The sequence below is a fragment of the Panthera uncia genome (genome assembly GCF_023721935.1).
Source record: "Panthera uncia isolate 11264 chromosome C1 unlocalized genomic scaffold, Puncia_PCG_1.0 HiC_scaffold_4, whole genome shotgun sequence".
Taxonomy (NCBI): domain Eukaryota; kingdom Metazoa; phylum Chordata; class Mammalia; order Carnivora; family Felidae; genus Panthera; species Panthera uncia.
The window spans coordinates 97,116,659-97,138,694 of NW_026057585.1; the positions used below are offsets into that span (position 1 = coordinate 97,116,659).

The 22,036-nt window shown below is 53.7% G+C and overlaps 1 protein-coding gene across 1 annotated transcript in view; it reads right to left on the reverse strand.

Moving 5' to 3' along the window:
• Positions 1-331: 331 nt before the first annotated feature.
• The window catches only part of PEX14 (peroxisomal biogenesis factor 14), a 143,868-nt gene continuing 122,163 nt past the window's right edge, over positions 332-22,036 (reverse strand). Inside the window, exons 5-9 of the mRNA XM_049618125.1 lie at positions 11,880-11,965; positions 8,629-8,731; positions 7,352-7,449; positions 3,464-3,555; positions 332-1,641 (exon numbers count right to left, since the gene is read on the reverse strand). Of these exons, the coding sequence (XP_049474082.1) occupies positions 1,197-1,641; positions 3,464-3,555; positions 7,352-7,449; positions 8,629-8,731; positions 11,880-11,965 (824 nt within the window). The 3' untranslated portion in view covers positions 332-1,196. The remainder of the gene's footprint in view (positions 1,642-3,463; positions 3,556-7,351; positions 7,450-8,628; positions 8,732-11,879; positions 11,966-22,036) is intronic.

The following is a 22,036-nucleotide window of genomic DNA, read 5'->3' on the forward strand; positions in this document are numbered from 1 at the left end:
GACACACGCTCTCCTGGGAGCACATTCATCCATTTAAGGAAGGAGAGCTCATCACGCTCAACACCAGGTCTATATACAGTAACATGAGGTCCCTTCCCACATCAGGATGTCGCCCTTCCACACTCCGAGCCGAGGACCAAACCCTCCAGCCGTCGTCGGTGACCGGCTAATGAAACCTGCCTCAGGAAAGGGCCTGTCACCCATCGGGCCCACGGGAAGGGCTGCCCAGGCAACCCACCCGGCCCCCCTCCGGGCTCAGGGGCACAGCCCTGGGTGAGACCCACTCCCGGGCAGAGGATGCCGCGAGCAGACAGGGAGCCGCAGGCAGGAATTAAATAGTGACAACTCGTATTTATTACAATTATATACAGTAGTATCTTATATTCTGAAACCTATACCTGATCACACAAATGAACATGTGTTTCGGGGGCGGGGGGCAGACGGGGGGGCCCTGACGCCTGGCTCCTACGTGGGAGTGAGAACCACGTCTCGCCATGGGGTTAGCTGAGTCACGATGCAGCGAGCGAGCGAGGACGGGAGAAGTGCAGAATGATTTCATTTGTCTGGAAGGACGACGGGCGCGGTGGGGCTTGGACGGCGCGTGGGGGCGCAGCCTCTGGACAAGAGCTGGCTGTGGGGCCCCGGGAGGCCCTTGCCGAGAGAGAGAAGAGCACAGGGCCGTGGCTTCTGGACACACGACGAGACGGCCCCCGGCCCCTTGTGAGGCTAGTGAAGCAGCCGCGGCAGGACGGGAGGGCGGCAGGTCAGCAGATACCACATCGACGCGGCTCTTCCTCCGCGGAGGACCGGGAGCCAGGTAATTAAACTACCTCTTGTCATGCACGGTGTTAGGTTAGCTAAGATGCTCAGCAGACACGCCCTGGACACGACCTCCGTCTGGGAGACAGGGCTGAGGTGGGCCCGGGCCCGGAAAATTTGCGCCCTCAGCCGGACGTGAGAACAAGGTCGAGGCCCAGCCGGCTGGGGCCGAGCGGAGGAAGCGGCAGGCTGGGGCTGGCGTTCAGGACAGAGAGGCCGGCTGCACGGAGACTCGTCCCCGCGCACAGAGCTCGGGCCCCACGGAGGCGGAAGGCTGCGACAGCTCGGCCCCGCCTGCACGAGGCGGCCCTCCCGGAGCTGGAGGAGGAGAAGGAACCCGGCCAGGCGGCCCAGCGGAGGCCGGCTGCCCTCGGGGCCTAGTCCCGCTCGTTCTCATTGCTGGCACCCTCGGGCCGTCGCAGCTTTTCCACCTGCTCGTTGATCTGGCCGTCCCCACCCCGGCGGTCCTCCCTCTGCACCCCCAGGCAGTCTTCCTCGTCCACGTGGCTCACGTCCTCATCCTCCTCCTCCTCGTCCTCCCTCTTCTCCTCCTCGCCCTGCACCTCCATTCTCACCTGGCCCTTGACGTCCACCACCCCCTGGCCCTCCTCCTGGGGGCCCAGCAGGTGGTAGGTGGCCGTGGAGCCCTCGGGGCTGTGGCCCTCCTTCACGGGCGAGGATGACGTGGACTCGTTGCTGACGGGCGAGATGTCACTGCTGCTGTGATGGGTGGCAGCAGCGGGGCTGGAGGGGGACGGGGACTTGACCGGGATCTGCCAGGACGGGATCTTCGGGGCCGAGGGGGACGGTGGGAATTGCCTCCTGACAGAGGGAGAGAAGAAGCAGGGTCGGTGCCGGTACCCTGGGGCCCTCGCTCGGCAGAGCCGCACACGTCCCCCGGCCAACGCACTCCCCCAGGGCCGCTGAGCCGGGGGCAGGACGCACTGGGCCGCCCACCTCCCACCCTGCCGCCCAGAAAAAAGGCCTCTTGGCTGGCTGGAGGTTGGAGCAGAAGTGGAAGCCAGAAGTGCCCTCAGAGCACCCTGCCTCACTCAGGGTGCCTCCCGGGCCCTCCCTGCCTGGACCAGGCCTGCCTTTCTTGGCAGGTACTGGACAGCTGGCCTCAGGGGCTGTCACAACTGAAGCCCGCTCCCTCCCAGTCCTTAGTCCCTAGGAGAGAGGGCTGGGGATGGAGGGGCCAGCAGGGAACTGAGGCTGAGCCAGGGAATTGGGGACCCAAGCCACGTGGCCTCGACTCCGTCTACCTTATCTCCGGCCTGGGCAGAAGTGGGAAGGCCTGGCCGCTGGCTATGGGCTCAGAGACCTCACAACCAGAAGGGTAACGCCGGTGCCCTGGGCCAGCCCGGACCTAAGCCGATTGCAGGAGGGACCCGGGAGGTCAGGTCCGCTTGGCAATGGCTCGAGGGCGGGCAGGCCCATCTCTGCCTGAGCCGAGAGGACAAAGGCTTAGGACAATGGCCTGCTCCCTCCTGGGCTGCCCACGGTCCACCAGCGCTGGTCTCAGGACAGCTCCCCCCAATGCCCCGACCCCACAGCATGGCGTGCGTACAACAAAGGCAGCGTGGATGCTAACAGAAAATGCAGTTTGCGGTTTCCTTGCCTCCAAAGTTTCCAAACTCCCTGCTCTCTGTCCCCCTGACCTCAAAGGCTCTTGTCTCCTAGGTTCAGAAACACAAAAGATTTCTCCTAATGACAACCCTCTAGTCGCCAAGCTCGGTCACACCTCTCTTAGGGCCATGTTCTTTTCTCCCAAGAGGGCCTACAAGAAGGTGGCTTAGAGAAATGGGTCCCCTGGTTGGGGCCACAAGACCCCTGCAGCCCCCAATCCTTGACCCCAAGTGGGTGTACCTTTGGACCACCTCACAGAGCCCCTCCTAAACCCCAGAGAAGTGAGAAGCCAGGCAAGGCCGACCCAAAGTGCCCTGCAGGCCAGGTGGCCAACCATCCCAGTATCCACCTCGGGACTGAGTGGCTCCTGGGGCACAGGGCTTGCGGATTTAAAGCCAGCGCAGGTTGGTCACCCCTCCGCTCAGGGCTGCACTGGTGACACGGCCTCCACTGTCGGGGCTCATGGCAGGTGCTGTCACTGCAGGACAGGAGGAGACCAAAGAAGCTAGGGGCGGGATGGCAGGCACTGCTTCTGTCCCCTGCCCTGAATCGGAGAATCCTTCCAGCTGAGGACTCCCTGGCCTTCTGCGAGGAACTTCTCTGGGACCACACTGTCCACTGAGAGGTCCTGTCAGGGCTCAGGAGGGAGGAGGAGGCGATGGCCCCGCCTGGAGGCCCTGTTTCAGGATGGGGATGTTCTCTTCAGCTCCAGGTCCCGTGTTTTGGCTGCAGCTGTCCCTGACCGGGTCTTGACAAGGCACCCCAGGCTGTCCCCCTTGGAGTGGGGGGGGGGGGGGGGGGGAGGGGCCCCCCGGGGGGAGGGAAAACAGAAGCTCCCAAGGTTCCCAAACTCAACCCCTGAGTCTCCCGGCTCAATGAGGGGCTGGACAGACAGGGACCCCTCAGGGGGACTCGTCTCATCCCTTCCCGTGACAGCTGGACAGGCCCCAGGGGCTCCCACTTGGCGGCCCCAGGCTGGGGCAGAACCACAGCCCAACCCCCTCTCTCCTCCTACCGATTTAAAAGCAGCCCTTTCAAGGAGTTAATTTCCGACTTGAGTTCATTGATATTCTGGGACTCCAAGATCCAATTGGTAGATGTAGTGGCCTGAAAGTCAAAACACGGGAGAACAAGGATCAGAGCGGCACCCCCCCCTCCCGCCCCGTGGGGCTCTGCCAGCCAGGGTGGCGGGAGGGGCCGCAGCGTCAGCAGGATGCAGGGCGTGCTGTGTCCTGCGTGCCAGCTTGGAGACCGCTTGGGAAGGTTCTGCCACTGCCCATCCAGGGGTCTACCCTCCTGGGTCTTTCTGTTTAAATGACGGCACCCTAAAAACAAATACTGCCACCACTCTGTTCGGGTATCTGATGATATTAAGCAATTGTGACATGCATTTAGCCGTAGAGTAACGGTATTCTGGCTGTGCAAAATACCAGCAGCAAAAGAGCCCCTATCCTTCAAGAGATGCAAACAGGAAGTGTCTGCGATACATGATGACCCACTGTCTGGCAGGGGCCGCAAAGCAAGCTGGGGGCACGAGCAGAGCCCGGCTGAGACACGCGCCCAGCTGTGCGACAGAAGCACACTGTCCGGGCTGCAGCCCTGTTTCCGTCACGGGTTTGAAACGTCCCATTAAAACCAACTAACAGAACAGGTGACTCCCATCTCCACACCAACTACACCAGCGGAGCCACCCTCCCTGCAGAGATCACCACACACAGCACTGGACTCGGGGGTGAGACCGGCAGCCACCACAACCCCACAGTACGGGCCTACCTCGTTTTACTGCGCTTCGCAGACCTGCGTTCTTACAGAGGGAAGGTCCGTGGCGACCCTGCATCGAGCAAGTCTGTCGGCGCCGGGTGCCCCGGAACCGTTTGCTTTGTGTCTGTGTGTCACGTTTCGGCAATTCTCACAGTGTTTCAAACTTTTTCATTATTATTGTATTCGTTGTGGGGATCTGTGATCAGCGAATAGGACTCTTGCTGAAAGTTCACATGACGATCAGCATTTTTTAGCAATAAGGTATTTTTAAATTTAAGGTAGGTACGTTTTTCTCGGCAAAATGCTACCACATCCTTAATAAAGTATAGCATAAACAGAACTTTCACGTGCACCGAGGAACCAAAAAAGTAACGTGACTCGCTTTCTTGCAATAATTGCTTCACTATGGTGGTCTGGAACCAGACCCGCAGTATCTCTGAGGCGTGCCTGTACTGGGGGGTCAGGGAGACCGCTGGGCACCCGCCCGGCCCGGCCCTCAGCTCCAATCTCAAGCAGGCCCGGAAGACAGGCTTCGCCTCGGAGCACCTTCCCGTGCTCCTGGGAGGCCTGCGTCTCCCTCCTCAGCGGGGTCGGGCCCCCAGGCCGCACCCCACTAAGTGCAAAGCTACCACAGCATGCAGGCCACACAGTCCATCCACAGTCAGTGTTTGGGGATGACTCTGAAGGCTCAGCAGAGGGAAAGAAGCTGTTCTAGGACTGAACTCCGATTCTCTCCCCGAAGAGGGTCCACGGGAGAAAGGGACAAATACCATCTTTCCATGCATACCTTTCCCCTTTGATTTGACCATTTTCCAAAGAAACTTCAGACAACCATAGCTTTCTTGGGCAAATCTTGTTGAGACAGACAGAGAAGAGGAAAGTCCAAACGGTGGCCCCCCAGGTGGTAGCTGCCGGTGGCCAAGCGGCCTGTGAAGTGTTTATGGGCCAATTCCAGACATGACGGGCCCAGGTGCGCGGGCCTGCATCCACCAGGCTGGACGCCACCTCCCGGTGGCTTCAAGTGCACTGGTTAGTCGTGCAAGGCCCCGGCTTCCCTGACACCTCTACCCGGGCTGGCAGCGGGGAGGGGCCCTGGACGGTCCCACCAGCCTTGTGCGGGCCTCTAGCCTGGGGTGGGGGCCGCTCTGGGCCTGCTCAGGCGAGCGCTCCTTCACAGGGAGAAGCCCCTCAGAGGGGCCGGAGGTCTTGGCGGGAGCGCACGCAACCACTGCAAACACCAGTCGCCCGCACACACATCCCCTCGGGGTCCTCGCTCCAGACCACCAGACAGCGCAGATCCAGGAGCCACTGTTCTGGCTTCTCTGAGACCTTGAAAGCCATAGCAGCCCATTAACAAGGGAGCAATTTCCACTCACCGGCCTACAAAGGACTCAAATTTCCAAACGCATATGGTGCCAGATGCCAGGATTTAGAAATAAAATCTGACATCTGGGGCTTTTTAGCCAGTCTCTTTAAAAAACAGTTGTAGAAAACTCCCAGCCTTCAGTTTTATGTAGGTTTTTTAATTACTTAACGCTCTTCTTTTTAATTTTTTACAGTGCTGCAGTAGGAGTTTGGAAGCCAGATATAAAAACTTACGTTACAGCTGAGAAAACACAGCTCTGAGTCTCTGGTTTATGGGGTAACCAAAGTCTTCCCTCTTTTGGGTTTCAACACAGCACCAGTGAGCCCCTCATCAGGACAGGAGAGGATGAAGGCAGCTGGGGGGGGGGGGGGGGGGGGGGGGGGGGGCGGGACCAGCAGGGAGGCAAGCACAAGAAACCCACAGAGGCAGCGCTCAACCACCGAGCACAATCCTGGGCCCCCTCCCCTCTTAAAATGCAACATGTGGTCTTAATCTTAATGCTTCAGGTCTGCAAACAGTTTTCCAATTTCCGGAATGGCTTCTGGCCATTGGCAGGCCACCGCTTCCAAAGATAATAGAGGAGAGTGGGGCGGGGGCCATAATACAGGCTTCCCGCTTGCTTTAAGGGCCGCTAGCCCACGGGGAGTGCGCACAGCAGCTAGAGGCAGCCGTGGGCGACCGCAGCCTCTGTGGGGGAAGTGCAGGCAGCACCTCGTGTGTGGGGTACCAAGAAGGGGAAAGGGGATTCTCGGGGACCCCTCTTCACAGGAGGTACCCCCAGATTCCATCAGAAATAGAAAGATTCCGGTTTCACTTCGTTTTGCAAACGCAAAAGCTTTGAGTGCTGTCTCACATCTGGTGGTGCACCGGCTGGGGCTTCTCCTGGAAGAGCCACTCAGAGTAGGTTCCTCTACAGCACGGGCTGTGTGGAAGCGACCAGAAAGCAGCACACGAACGGGGATGGACTGGGGAGGACAGTGGACATCCTGGAGCCACTGGACCACTGTCCCCTGGGCTCAGTCTCAATGCCTCGGGAATGACCCTGTCATGCACCTACAGGCCTGGGCCAGAAGCCTGCAATCCCGGGAGCTGACAGCAGCTGGGCACTGTTGTAAGCATGTGCAGACAGTGAAGGGGTGCCATTACAGGTCCATTTTACAGATGAGGAAAGTAAGTCAGGGAGGTTAAGTAACTTGCCTGTGCTCACGCAGCTGGCACGCGGCAGAAGCAGATTTCGACCCAAGAGGTCTCATCCCAGGACCTGATATTGCCAAGACTACTCCAGATTTGGGAAGTAAGGCACGGAAACAGCCCCGGGCAATCCCAGCTGGCGCTCTGTTAGGGGCTCCCTGATTCCCCGAGACCTGGGTGTTGAGAATCTGCCCGTGGATGCAGGGTTTCGCCCAGGGCCCTGGCACACTCCCCCACTTCCCTGCTCCCTGGACTCGCTCTTGAAATGCTGTGACCTGTGGCCTAACGTGGCGTAAAGTGCCAGCGGAGACCACCCTGTGTCTATACCGGCCACCTCCAGAGCGTGGGCGTGAGCTGCCACAGGAGGGGCCGCAGGCAGAGAGCTGGCTCTCCTCCGTCCTGCGAGGAGGGGACACGGAGCAGGAGAGACGGGACGGTGGCCGCCTCCTTTCTCTGCGAGGACTGTGTGGGCCCCTGCTTGTGTATCCGGCATGAGAAGAACAAAGTCAGACCCCGTGGAACGTTGTAGACGAGCAGAGCACCGAGCAGAGCAGACCTGGACCCGAGCGGGTCAGGGACAAGTACCTTGGCTGCGGCCAGTTCGTGGGCGAGCTCCTGGACTTTCTGCTGCTGCTGAATCAGCAGCTCCTGGACGGAGGCTAAAGTCATCTGTAACTGAGTCACTGGGAGGAAAAAGCAGTCACATCTCTGTTAAATGATACACACAGATTCTTCCCTTCTCTGTCCACACACCTATAGCTGCCACATCTGATTTATCCGTGGTCATCGCCCACCCCACAATCCATATAATTTATCTGCACTCCGGGCGATCTGCCTGCACTGCATCTAACCTCTAGGATTTCCACTCCATCTTTCTATTGTGCACTTGTCCGTGGTCAACAGTATATCCGTCCAAAACCTCTCCCCTCCAATTACGTGTGCTCAGGATTTGCTTGGCTCTTCCGACTTCGGTTGCGTCCGCGTCCCTCATCTCACGCCCCTCAACCGTGCAGTTAGTTCTCGGATTCTCCGAAGCTGGGAGAAACGCCTCTCAGACCCACACGATACCGGGCGCGGTTGAAGACCGCAAATCCCGCTTTCCTGACACTCCTTCCTGCCCTCCGTACCCAACCCGGAGGCTGCCGTAGCTCCCGGGGGCCACGGTGGTACCAGACCGTGTCCCAGCCGTGGGCCCTGGGGTCAGCCTCCCAGGGCCAGATGCACCAGAGCGTTTCTGGGGTCTCTGCAAGTGCACCCCAGTGGGACAGACTCCTGCCTGGGACAGTGGCTCTCTCGCTTGCCTGAGTTTTTAGATTCAGAGCCTCCGTCTAGTAAACAAGTTCATAAAGAGGAAAAGCCGCCTCTGGTGCGACAGGTCCCAGCTAATCTGGGCCATCACTGGGGCACCGGGTAATGAACGCCAGCCCTGTGGAGTCGATGACAGAGGAGGTGGCTGGGGTCCCCGGAGCCGCAGTAATTACAGCCTCTCTTGACCCTGTGCTGGATTCTTAGAGGGAAGGGGGAAAAAAATCGCTGAAAACCCCCCTGAAAACCTCACAGAAGCAGAAATTAAAAATGAACTTTACAGCCCTTAGAAAGGCTGTCATTTTATTCCCCTTATTAATATTCTGAGGTTGGGAGCCTTTCCGTAAAAACATAATTAATTGAGGCCGCGCCGACAGTAAACAAGCAATTTCAAATTAAACCGAAATGACGGCGGCTTCATTTGCAAATGTGAACAGATTCTCAGAGCAGATAAATGAAGTCACCACATAAAGTGGAGGCGAGGGGGAGGGGCGGGGCGAGAAGGGGCTGCTCGGGAAGGCTTGGAGGGGCGACTTGATGGAGTCATTAATCTTTACCTGTCTGTGCCACGCTGCCACTCAGCTCCGAGAGACTTGCCCCCATCCTCTCCAGGTGCTTCCTGTCCTCTCGGCCACCCACGATGAGGGGGAGCAGGTATTTCTACGAGGAGCAGGGTGGGTGTGAGCAGTGGGTGCCAACTTGGGGTTATTCTCCAGCTGGCTTGCCAGTTCTGCCCACCAACCTTCTCTCTGTCACCTCTGGGTTTTGGAAACCCGACACCGACACAAACACCGTAAATGAGATGTTTGAAAGTTACGAGGCTGATTAAGATTCTTTCTGAACGAGGACAAGGACCCAGAAGTAGGGGCGAGGAAGGTCCATGTGGTCTCTTTTTGGTTCTTTCACTTAATTACCTCACGGATGCTACATATATTTCAGTAACAAAAACTATTTAAAATTCTGCTTTAAAAGTTGTAAGATAAAGGGGCACCCGGGTGGCTCCATCAGGTAAGCCCTCGGTTTCGGCTCAGGTCACGATCTCACAGTTTGTGGGATCGAGCCCTGCATCCAGCTCCGTGCTGACCAGGTGGAGACTGCTTGGGATTCTCTGTCTCCCTCTCTCTCTGCCCCTCCCCTGCTCGTGCACACGCTCTCTCTCAAATAAACTTAAAAAAAAAAAAAAAAGCTGTAAGATAAAAATGTAGAAGGTGATAGAAGAAAGAGATCCCACTGATGGCCTCCAGGCAGTGGAAGGGAAGCTTTCTTCTCCGAACCTCTAAACACTTTGAACCTTGTGAATGAATTATCTATTCAGAGAAAAATGAGTCAAATAAACAAAAAATAATTTGAGAAACTAGATGAAAATCCACAACAGACTTCTGGGCCTTTGGTCCTTTTACTAGAGAATAATAGATGGTATTCCGAGGCCATCGAACGAGGTCCCACCTCAAGTTTGTTGTTATTTTTTTAAACTAAGCCTTGAATCCTCAGAACAAGTTTCCTTCAGGTGAGAGTCAAATGCAGTCAAATTCCCCCCAGACACAAGGGCAGCAGGAGAGGAAGGGGCGGAAGCTGAAGACACGGGCTCTGGGGAAAAGGAAGTGGATGCAACAGGTCAACTGAGTGACAGGGTCCAAAATTCAGGAAGCCTAGGGGAGCACGGGGGTCTTGGAACATTCAGGAAGAAGGCAAGGTGGGGCACAGCTGGTAACTGGCTGCCTACTTTGAGGTGCGAAGGGGCAGAAGGCAGGCAGCAGGGTGGCCGCTGGGAGAGCTGGAGGAAAGAACGTGGCTCAGGACTTGGCGCCTCTTGTCTTAGGAGCGTAAGCCCCGTCGTCACCATTAACGGGGTGGGACTAGAGGCAGCACAGCACAGGCTGGCAGGTGTGACCAAGGAACTTTGCTTCCTACTCCATTTGGTGCCCCGATGGAAAAAAAAGAGAGCAACTTCTCCATTAAGGCTATACTGGAGAAGGAGAAGGAGGTCTCTCACGAGGGGTTTGCGGGAGAACTCACTTCAAGAGCGACTTCTCAGCGAAGATCATTATTTAGCACACACATAGAAGCATTTTCTATTTTGCAAAGTGCTTTTCAACCGCTGTGTGAATTATTACCCACAACTGAGCCGAAACTCATCACATGTAGCCTTACGTTCTGGGCTGAAAGTTTCCCGAGTGTACAAGTCAAGAGATTCTTACGCGTGTAACTAACGAAAAATTCGATTTCTGAGATCAAAAAAGCCACGGGAAGGAGCGCATACACTACCCGAGCCCAAACTGTCACGTATCTGTAAAGCAAGATGACAGCGCTTACCTCTTTTTTTTTTTTTTTTTTAATTTAAAGAAACTAAAGAAATTCTCATCACCATTGTGACTTATCTTCCAACGTCTCTTTCTTTTTTAAGGCATAAAGATCAGGGCTTCATGGAAAGAACTGAAGATACCTCTGCTTTGCTCCTCTAGCCGCAGGCCATCCGAGGGCGGCCATGTGACCATTAGGTACTGCTTAGGAGAGCTGGGAGTGGTTTCGAGAATTCTTAGTGTTTTATTCTTCTTGATGACTGTAGGCAGTCAGTGACTGGAACCAGGCTTTCAACACACAGGGTCGGGGACGGGGACGGGGGGCGGGGGGGGGGGGGGCATTGGGTCAGAGGGCAGAGGGAGAAGTCCCAGGACCTAGAACATTTTGCTTCTGGATTTGACATGGAAATTTCCAATTCCAAGAATAGATGTTACCCTGAAAAAATTATACTCTGCTACAACTCTGTCACTAGATTTCGCACTAAGTCAAAAATTAAGAATCCCAGAGCACAGTGTTTAAACATGTTTCACGTGCTAAAAGTTACAATATTGAGTCTGGGAATTCATTCAGACTTTTTTTTTTTTTTTAATCTGCAAATGAGGGGTGGAACCACAGGGGCTCAGGAGCGGAGGCCTTCTCCCCAGGACCAGTAGAGAGTCGTCTCTGGGGCTTACCCCGGCTCTGTGTCCTCAAAAAGACGCGCTTTGCTTCAAATCAAAGTTAGTGTCTGCTGGTCAGTATCTGGTTCGTATTTGGTATCAAGGAAGTACGTGTTCATTTCACGCCTGCACTTCTGTTGGGAACAATGAAGTCTGGGATCCAGCGGGTTGACCATGAAGTTTGCAGGAAAAAAAATCCCAGATTTACATGGATGCCAAGATAATATGTAGGAAACAGAAAACACAGCCCGTACATAGGATTACAGTGAGATTCTCAAAGCTGGTTCCCAATACTAAAGTAGAAAAATAGCATACAGAATGCTTCCTGGGTGCCAGGCACACAGCACTTTCAAAGGAGCAGGGACTCCTTTGGGCTTCACAACAGCCTCGTGAGGAAGGTACCGCTGTCCCCGTCTTACAGGTGAGACCACTGAGCTACTACTAGGTGGCAGAACCAGGATGCCACACAGCAGCCGGGCCCCAGTGCCCATGCTCTCAAACACCGTGTTATTCTGTCTCTCAGAAATGCCCCGGCCACTCAGCATGTGCCGGGCACACGGCCTGTAGATGGATGGGCCCCACGGTCACCCTGTGCGGTGGGGACGCGGAGGAGCAGTGCTGAGTGCAGCAGACGAGGCGGGGTCCGGAGGTGCCACGCAGGCGGGGGCAGCACGGAGCCCGAACCAGACGCCCCGCACAGAGAGCGTGTTCCTCCGTATACTCCGCCTCCACACGCGGCCCCTCTCCTGCCATCGCGCTCCAGGGCTGGGTGCCTCGACACAGGTAAACCCTGGGACGGGGGAGCGTGGGGCTGAATGCCAGGGGAGCCACAGGGAAGGCGGACTTACCTTGTAGAGCTGGTGAAAGCCAAACGCAATGCCTGCCGTGATGACAGCCAAGGCGCCGTAGTCCCTCCATCGGGACCCCACAGGGCCTGAGGTGGGGAGAAAAGGGCGTCAGGAGAAGCACACGCGTCCTTCCTGGGCAGGGGAGAGCACGTGTACTGTCTCAATCTCAGAGGATCGGCATCTGTGACACACAACTACACGGGACGGCGTGCGACGGTCGGGAACAGCGGCTTGGCGTCGCCTCCCCGCCCTTTCCGGGCTCTCGGGACCACCTGCCTCAACCTCACACCTCCTGTGCAGAGGTGTGTAGCAGCGAGCAAGCCTCGGGTGGCCCTCAGGTGGCAGAGGCGATCTAGAGCACGGTCTCCGCTCTCAGGGAACAAAGGGTCCTGCGAGGCTGACACAAACACACTTGGGTGTGCGTCAATACACGTCCCCACGCCTGCCACCCACAGGGATGAGCTAAGAGCCACTTGAGAGGCAGAGGACGGGGGAGGGGAGACTACACCATCTGTGTATTCAAGACTTCACGAAGCATCCTCTGCGTGCCCGACCGTGTTGCAGGCACGGGGGCACAATGGCGACGAGACCCCCGTGTCCTGGTCTGCTCTCACACTCAACAAGTGCAGGAGACAGCTTCCAAACAACTGAGCAAGGCAACTCCGGAGAGTGATCAAGAAGGCCCAACAGGGCAGGCACCTGGCTGGCTCAGTCGGTGGAGCAGGAGACTCTTGATCTCGGGGTTGTCAGTTCGATCCCCCACGTTGGGTGTAGAGATTACTTAAATAAATAAAATCTTAAAAAAGGGGGGGAGCCCCAACAGAGTGATGTCGGGGAGTCGGGGGAGAGAAGCAGGGGTCGGCAGGGCCTTGGAAGAGGCAGATGCTGAGGCCTGTGGGGTCCCAAGGACAGAGCTCCAGGCAAGGGACAAGCAAGTACAAAGGTAGGGGTTGACTTGTGTTCAAAGGAGAGAAGGTGGCCAGAAGCTGGGTCTATCCGAGGGGGATCCCCCCCCCCCGGGTCTATCCAAGGGGGGAGGCCAGCAAGAGCAGAGAGGGGTCACCCAAGCGGGAGTGGTAGAGGGCAGAGGGGGGAGAAGAGGTGGATCACAGCACTGGGGTCACCGAAGGCTCTGAATCAGGAGTGACCCAGTCAGCTCTGTATTTTGGGAGATAACACGGGGTGTCCTCGAGGGCGAGATACAAGTGGGAGGTAGAGAGGTGAGGAGGCAGGGAAGAGGCTACCAAAGGGGCCACAAAAGGTAAGAGGGACGGGGCCAGGATGACAACATGCTGCTGCTGTGAAGGGACCGGAAATGGGCAGCCAGTCCTTGCGCAGGTGCAGGCCCCAGGCCCAGTGCTCTAGAATAGCCTCCAGGAGACCCCCCCCCAACTCCTGAATGGAGGAGAGCGGGGTTCTCTACCTCACAATCTTTCCCATGCACTGTTTACAAAGTGCTTTCGTGTCCATAATCTTCCCTGACGCTCGGCCTCCTCTCAAGGGACCTGCCAGGGAAGGCAGGGCACTAATGCAGGACACTAATCCATCCGTGGCAGCAGACCACAGCGCCCGCAGCAGGCTGCCCAGAAGGCACCCACCGGGGCTGCTATGACAAGGAAGCCGGGGTGCGCACGCGCATTTAGGAGAGGAAAGGGTAGGAGGAGGAAGAGCAACCGCATTCCCGAACTTCTTGAAAAGAGCACGAGGTCAGGGGGCAAAGCCGAAGCACGGGCAGGGGCAGACACGAGGGGCGGGCGCCGGGGGTCTCTGCCTTCACCTGTCCCTGGGCGTGCAAGCTCTCCAGGTCCTCGTCACATCCTGGCATCTCGTGACCAGAGGGGAGCAGGCGAGGGAACCTCTCAAAGCTCAGTGGCAGGATGTGGGCACTCGGGGAGGAGGGGCTGCTGACACACAGGCCGCGGGGGGGGGGGGGGGGGGGGGGGGTCCAAGTGGCAAAGACCCTCAAGGTGGCAAGGGTGCCGCTCCCGCCTCCTCGAGCTGCTGAATGGGGTTTCAGGAGGTGGACGGGACAATGACGCAGGGGCCTGGAAGAGTCTCTCATCAGCCACCTCCCCTCGCTACCTGTGTGGGCTACAGACTCCCAACCGGTTTCCCAAGGTGGCCCAGCCCTGGAGTCTCCTGCACTTACTCCCAAGATGCCCACCCCCCCTCAGCCCTCAACTCCCTTTTCTGTTTTACAGTTTTTGAGGAGCTACGAGACGCACACGGTCTAAAAAGCACACGGATCATCTTGTCATTCTACTGCCAACAGCCTCCCTCCAGCATCAGCAGCCACTGTGAACAGCTTCCTGTCTGTCCTGCCTGAGACTTTTTATGCACGTCTAAGGCAACACTGCTCCGTATTATTTGCCCGTTCCCCCTCGTCCTCATTCTGCTGTCTTTCCAGAGCTGCCTAATATTCCATTTAAGCAACTCCCCATTGATTTCCGGCCTCTTACTGTTTCACACAATGCTGCCCCCAAGGACTGTGACCGTATGTCATCTCACGTATACGTCCGAGTACAGCCGTGCACGTCAATCCCTAGGCGCCTACGTCGGAAGTGCAGGCAATTTGCAATTTGGAAAGATACTGTCAAATAGTCCTCCACGGGGGCTGAACCAGTGGGCTCCCACCAGCCGTGTCCAAGAGTGCCTACTTCCTCACAGCAGCACCGCGGGCTCAACACACTCAGATTTCTGCCCGTACTAAGCAGAAAAGAGTCCCTCACTCCAGTTTTCATTTGCCTTTATCTTCCAGAGAGGACTGAACATCTCTTCCCTGTGTGTCCTTTCTGGGGTACTGTATGTGATCCTGCTCTCCTACTCGATTTCCTCATCAATTTATACAACTTCTTATACTGCTGAAGGGGGCTTTCAGGAGGCAAAGGTGACAGTGATGGAGGAGCCTGGAAAATTAGTCCTTTGTCTATGACAGAAGCTGCAAAAGTCCCTCCCAGTATATGTCTTTTGACTCTGCTTATGGTGCATCTTGGCGTGTCGCATGGGCTCTGGGGTGTGGGTTATGGCAAGCCAGGGCGTCCCCACTCCCTCCTGGGGCTGTGTAGTCACTCTCTGGGTCACAGAAACTGTCTCCAGAAAGGAGCTCTGCTGCTCTGCTGTAGTGAACGTGCCCACCCAACAAGCATCTATGCGGATAAGCAACTGCGGCTCATTAAATCAAAAGCTCTGAGACCCCCGACGTAGATGGATATTTCTACCCTGACCCAGAGGAGCCAGGAGGCTCTGAGTCCCAGGCAACCTTCTCATTGGTCGCATCCCGAGCCCACTCCGCTCTGAGTGCCTCGATGCAGTGTCCAACATCCAGTACGAGTCCATTTTTAGGAGGAAAAAGTGGAGACAGTAACCTTGTCACTCTTCAAGAGTCACTGTTCAGGAGGGCTTTCGTCCACACCTGGCACTTCCATCTGTGCTGCCCAAATTCTCAGAGAGAACAGCTTCAAAATGGGTATGTTTCTAGAATATTCTATTCACCACTGACTTCTCAAATACTCACTCAATCTCCTGCAAGAGAACAGCTGCAACGCGCTAGAAACTGGACCAGAACCAAAGCTTGCCCGGTTCCTTCTTTCCTGCAAACATCGTGCCTGGAGAAGCGCAGTCTCTCATTCTGGGTACTGGAGCTGGAAGGCTGAACAGATGCTGGCAGTTCAGGGGTCCACGAACCAGAACCCCTCCTCCAGCGGCCGCCACCTTTCCAGAGCTCTGACCTCCTCAAGCACCAAGCAACACCTGTGGCTCCCTGCCGGCCGCACCCTTCACCCCCACACCGCGACTCGTTCCTGACATGCTCGCGTTAAGAACATTTTATTGCCCCTTGGTTTTCATTATTAATGAAAAGGGACCAGAATGATCTTTCCTAAAGTTCAGAGAGTCTATAAAGACAAGAAGCTGAAATGCCATTTTACTCGTTTTGGAGATGTGTGATACAATTCTGTCTTGTGGCAAAATGAAAAAAGAGAGAAAGTAAGAGGAGGTAACTCTGACCTGCCGCGTGGATTTCAAAGGTAACAGAGCAAAGCACTCGGTGTGATCCCAAACTGGCTCAAACCCCCAACCGTGACCACTCGGAGTCTCCCTGCTGCCCACCCTGGGGCCCATTTTTTCCAAGGCCAGTGCAGACCCCCACGAAGGAACAGAGCACCTGGGAGATACACCTCTCTGGTCCCCACCCTCCCCGAATGTCCAGAATTTTAGAGTCAAGGGCAGAAAATGGGGCCAGTCAGTCTTCTGCTCTAGCTTGGAAATAAGGGAAGCAGAACAAATGAGCCTTTTAAAAGCTTCCAAGCCTCCAGTCTGGAAGCAGATGCCTGCCTGCGTACAAGGCAGGCGAGAAGCCGGAGACCAGAGATCCCGGTTCCACACCACCGACCCAGTGGCTCCCAAGGTAGTTCTTCTCTTCTTGTCAAGCACAGACCACTTGACTGAAGGTGGCAGAGCTCTGTGCCGTTGGAAGAGTGGAGGAACAATGATATGTTTGTTTACTGTCACTCAGATTCAAATTGTCCACAGCACCTCCCCAACAGGTACGGCCAGCTAATGAGCTGAATGGCCGGGTGCTTTACCAACGACACCTCGTCGCTGGCATCTCACGAAGAATAAAGAGGCAGTCAGCCGTGGAAGCGGTGTTCAGCCTGCACAACTGAGCACTGCTGGGCCCGCGCTGATGCCTGAGGCTGCCGCAAGGTCAGAGGCCAAATCACCGCAGGGAGAAGAGCGAAGGGCTCTTTGAAACTCAATGCCTTCTTTAACCTTCCAAGGACTTTGTCAACTAGCTTGAGCTCGGCCGGTCTGCCTGCCCAAAGCATAGGGTTTCAGATGAACCCACCGCGTGTGGTGGTCCTGTCGGGGGCGGGAGAGATGCATCCCTGTGGCTCCTGAACCATTCCGTGAACACAACTAAACCAACATTACTCCAGTCCTTTAGTCTAACCTCCATCGACCAAGAAATTCTCACCTAGTAGGTGAGAACAAACGGCAAATGACGCACGTGGGGCTGGGAATCCCACACAGCAACACAGCAACACAGCAATGTTGAACTCAAAGCCACCAAGTCACGAACCCGGACTCACTGATATCACGGCAATGCCACAATCCAGTAAGTGTCACAAGATCATGCTGCTGCCGACACGGAGAAACTATCAAGGCCTCGGGGAGGCTGGCAGCCTGAGTGCAGGGCGAGGCGGTGCCAGCAACCAGGCAAGCCTAGCTGGGGTCCCCTCCACGCTCACCAAGGCTGGGGCTGTGACTCCACATGGCGCCCTATCCAGCTGCTCAAATCATCCCAACAGCTTCACTCACAAGCCACCCTGGAAATTAAATAAGACAGGCTCTTCCACAGTGAGGGCCTGGAATAAAGCCAGTCTGCCAAACCAGGGCTTGTTACGGCACAGAGTGGCGGGGCTGAATGCACAGAGACTGGCGTCCGGCTGTACTACAGGCCGAGCTGCGGGGGGCCGGCCACTGTATGGGGGCACGCTGGGGCACCCGGCGGAGCATGGTGGCAGCAGCCAGAAGGACAAACCAGCCAGAGCATGGCACCGAGAAACACAACAGCTCTGCTCTGAACAGAAGCACTGGGCAGCAAGGGCAAAGGCACCACGGTAGCCCCACCACGGCCACACCTGAAAATTCAAGGCCCTTCATGTGAACATCACACGCAAGGCCATCTTTTCCACTTCTGACAGGCTGCAATGCTATCAGCAGTGTCATCTTTAGGCAGGAAGGGCTCTGACAGTCATATCTATATCCTCACTCACAGATCAAAATATATAAGCTCTAATTAAACTCTAAGAACTCAGAAGCATCCAGGAATAGGCCCAGGCTTATACAGTCAAGGGATTTTTTTTTTGCCAAAGAGGCCCTGGGAAAGGATAATCTCCGTAACAACTGTGCTGGGACAACTGGAGAGCCACAGGGGGAAGAGAGTGAATCTCAACTCTCACCTTGTATCATACACACACATTAACTCGAAGTGGATCGCACACCAAAGCCAGAAAGCAAAAACTCTAAAGCTGCTGTAAGAAAACAGAAAACAGAGAAGGAAATCCTTGGGGCAAGCAAAGACATCTTCAAATACAAAAAGAATGAGTCACAAAAGAGGAGGAAAAAAAGAACAAGACGGACATGATCAAAAATTTAAACTTGGGCTTTTCAAAAGGCACCAACAAGAAAACGAAAAAGTAATTCATAGGTTGGGGGAAAATATCTGCAAATCATGTATTTGATAAAGAGCTGTATCTGTACAACTCAACAATGAAAAGACACTTTTTTTAGAAAAAAGTGTGAGCAGAAGACTAGAAGAGATACTCCATGAAAGATGTAAGAATGGCCAATAAGCACGTGAAAATATCATCAGTCATCAGGAAGATACAAATGACAAGTACAATGAAATCCTATCACATACGCGTTCATATATGGCTAAACCTAAAAACTGAGACTATCAAGTGCAGACCGGGATGTGGAGAAACTGAACCCCCCTCCCCCGCTCTGCTGATGGGAATGACAAATGGCGCAACCACTTGGTGAAAGAGTTTTATGGTTTCTTACACGGTCAAACACACACACCACGTGTGGCTAAGGCAATCCGCTCCCGGGTATAAGACGAAGAGAGAAGGAAGCACGCAGGCACACAAAGCCTTCTACTAGCACACGAATGTTCATGGTGGCATTATTCGTAATAGCTCCAAACTGGAAACCCAAACAACTATCGACGGTCGACAGATAAACAAATTGTGGGGGATCCAGAGCACAGAGTAACAGGAGTTAGCAAACTATGCCCGCTTGGCTAAGCCCCACTCAGCCTGCTTTTATTCAGCTGTGAGTTCAGAATGGGTTTTATTTTTTTTTTTTAAATTTTTTTTTTCAACGTTTTTTATTTATTTTTGGGACAGAGAGAGACAGAGCATGAACGGGGGAGGGGCAGAGAGAGAGGGAGACACAGAATCGGAAACAGGCTCCAGGCTCCGAGCCGTCAGCCCAGAGCCCGACGCGGGGCTCGAACTCACGGACCGCGAGATCGTGACCTGGCTGAAGTCGGACGCTTAACCGACTGCGCCACCCAGGCGCCCCTGGGTTTTATATTTTTAAAGGAATGGCGGGGGGGGGGGGGGGGATATGTCACAGAAACATGTGTATTTGTGTGTGTGTGTGTGTGTGTGTGTGTGTGTGTGTGTGTTTGTGTATAACTTGACAGGTAGATGTATCTCTACATGGATCAGTCTCAAAGCATCAAGTTAGGGTAAAGAAACCAGACACAAAAGATTACATGCTATATGATACCATTTACATGAAAATTTCTGAAAGGTAAGAACTTTAGTAACGCAGAATAGATTGCTGGTTGAAAGGAAACTGAAGTTGGGGAGGGGACAGATGCAAAGAGCACAAAGAAACTTTCTGGGGTCATGGACATTTTCTATATTGTGGCTGTAGTGTTGGTTACAGGAGTTGAATGAATTACAATTTGTACAATTCATTAAACTGTACCCCTAAAATTGATTAATCTTACTGTGTATAAATCATACTTCAAAAAAAGCTGCCCAGGGGCACCTAGGTGGCTCAGGTTAGGCATCTAACTTGGGCTCAGATCATGGTCTTGGGTTTGTGCATTCGAGCCCCCCATCAGGCTGTCTGCTGTCGGAACAAAAACCACTTCAGATCCTCTTGTCTCCCTCTTTCTCTGCCCCTCCCCCACTCTTGGGCGGCTTCTCTCTTTCTCTGTCACTCAAAAGTAATAAATAAGCATTTCTTAAAAAGCTGTCTAAGAGAAAAATTAATAGAAATCCAGAAATATAAAACCGCCATATGACCTAGTGATTCAACTCCTAGAGGTCGACCCAAGAGGAATGAGAACATACGTCCGCATCAGACTTGCACACAAATGCTCTTAGCAGTACGATTCACTTTAGGCCAAACTGGAGATAGTCCTCCATCAACTGGTGAAGCCACAGACATAATATGGTACGTCCATACAACGGGTGCACTCTTCAGCAATAAAAAGCAAGTCCTGCTACCTGTTGCCCCATAGAAGAGCTCCAAAAATACTGTGCTAACTGAGCGAAAGGCAGGCACAAGGGACCGTATATTGCAAGATTCCATTTACCCGAAACATCCGGGAAAGGGACAGAAAGCAGATTAGTGCTTGCCTGGGGCAAGAGGGGAGGTGATCAGTAAAGGGGCACAAAGAATCTGATGGGGAAGAATGAAAGTGCTCCAACACAGACTATGAGTGCATCACTCAGTACGTTACCGGAAGTCAGGAACTGTACATTTGAAATGGGTGAGTGTTATAATATGTAGAATATACTCCAGTAGCTTGTTTAAAAAAAAAAAAAATTTTTTTTTTTAGAATGCCTGGGTGGCTCAGTCAGGTAAGTGTCCAATTTCAGCTCAGGTTATGATCTCACGGTTTATGAGTTCAATCAAGCCCCGCATCAGGCTCTGCGATGACAGCACAGAGCCTGCTTCAGATCCTCTGTCTCCCTCTCTCTATGCCCCTTGCCTGCTCTCTCTCTCTCTCAAAACATAAATAAGCTTAATTTTTTTTTTTAAAAAAAGAGTATAGAAACAGACCCATGCATATATAAACAATTGATTTTTTTTTTAACATTAATTCACATTTTGAGAGACAGAGACAGAGCACAAGCAGGGGAGGGACAGAAAGAGAGGGAGACACAGAATCCCAAGCAGGCTCCAGGCTCTGAGCTGTTAGCACAGAGCCCAACATGGGGCTTGAACCCACAAACCGTGAGATCGTGACCTGAGCTGAACTCAGAGGCATAACCAACTGAGCCACCCAGGTGCCCCTAAACAATTGATTTTTGATAGAAGGACAAATAACTCAATGGGAATAGGATAATCTTTTGTCCATATGGAACTGGATATCCATGCAGGCAAAAATGAACCTTGACTTTCACATTATACCATACATAAAAATTAACTAAAAATGAATCACAGATCTTGACGTTAAAGCATACACTATAAACCTCTAGGAGAAAACCTCTCCAACCTTGGGGGAAAAGTAAAGTCTTCACAGACAGGACATCAAAACCATAACTTGTAAAGAAAAAAAAAAAAAAGATGGCACCAAATTTAAAATCTTTTTTAAAAGACAACCTAAAGGAAAAGAAAAGGCTAGCCACTTTGGGAGGAAATACAAACACCACACACACCTGACAAAGCATGTGAATCCGGAAGACATAAAGAACTCTTCCAACTCAAGAAGACAATTAAAGAGGCACAAGATGGCAAGGGCCACTTCACAAAGGCAGGCATGCAAATGGACGATATGCACGTAAAAAGATGCTCAGCAGGATTAGCCATCCCAGAAATGTAAACTCAAACCACTGTGGGATACCACTGTATACACATTAAAATGGCGGACTTTAAAAAGACCCAGAATACCAACTGCTAGCGCCCATACTCAGCCACTGCATCTCTCACTGCTGATGGGGGCGTGAAATAGTACGACCACTTTGAAAACCAGTTTGGCAGTTTCGTATGGAGACAGACATCCACTTACCATATAACCCAGCAACTCTACTCCTAGGCATTTACCCAAGAGCTACAGAAACATACGGACTCGCACCCAAACATTCATAAGAGCTTTAAGGGTAATAGCTCAGAACTGGAAACAGCCCGGAGCCCATCCGCTGGTGGATGGACAAACTGAGATGCCCCTACACCATGGAATACCACTCAGTAATAAGAAGGAAATAAGCCCTGATATGCACAGTGACTTGGATAGAGCTCAAAAACATTATGCTGAGGGGAAGACCAGACAAGAGAGTGTGTACTGAAGGATTCCATTTTATTTATATAAAACCCTAGGGAAAAAAAAAAAAAATCTCATCAGAAGCAATGGAAGGCAGACCAAGGGATGCCCCAGAGTCGGACTGGCTGGGAACAGGGCACACGGGAACCTTCTGGGGCATTGCAAATGTTCTACAATGCGGTGATGCCCACAGTGTATGCCTGCCAAAAGTCGCATTGTACAAGTAAGTGCATTTTATTTTAGGTAAATGATACCTCAATAAAGCTGACTTAGAAAAAGAAGTTGTTAGAATTTTTAAAACGAGGAGTGGAGCTGGAGGGAGCCAACAGTGATTGAGCGGGGGCTCTACGTTCTCTCTCTGCTCAGT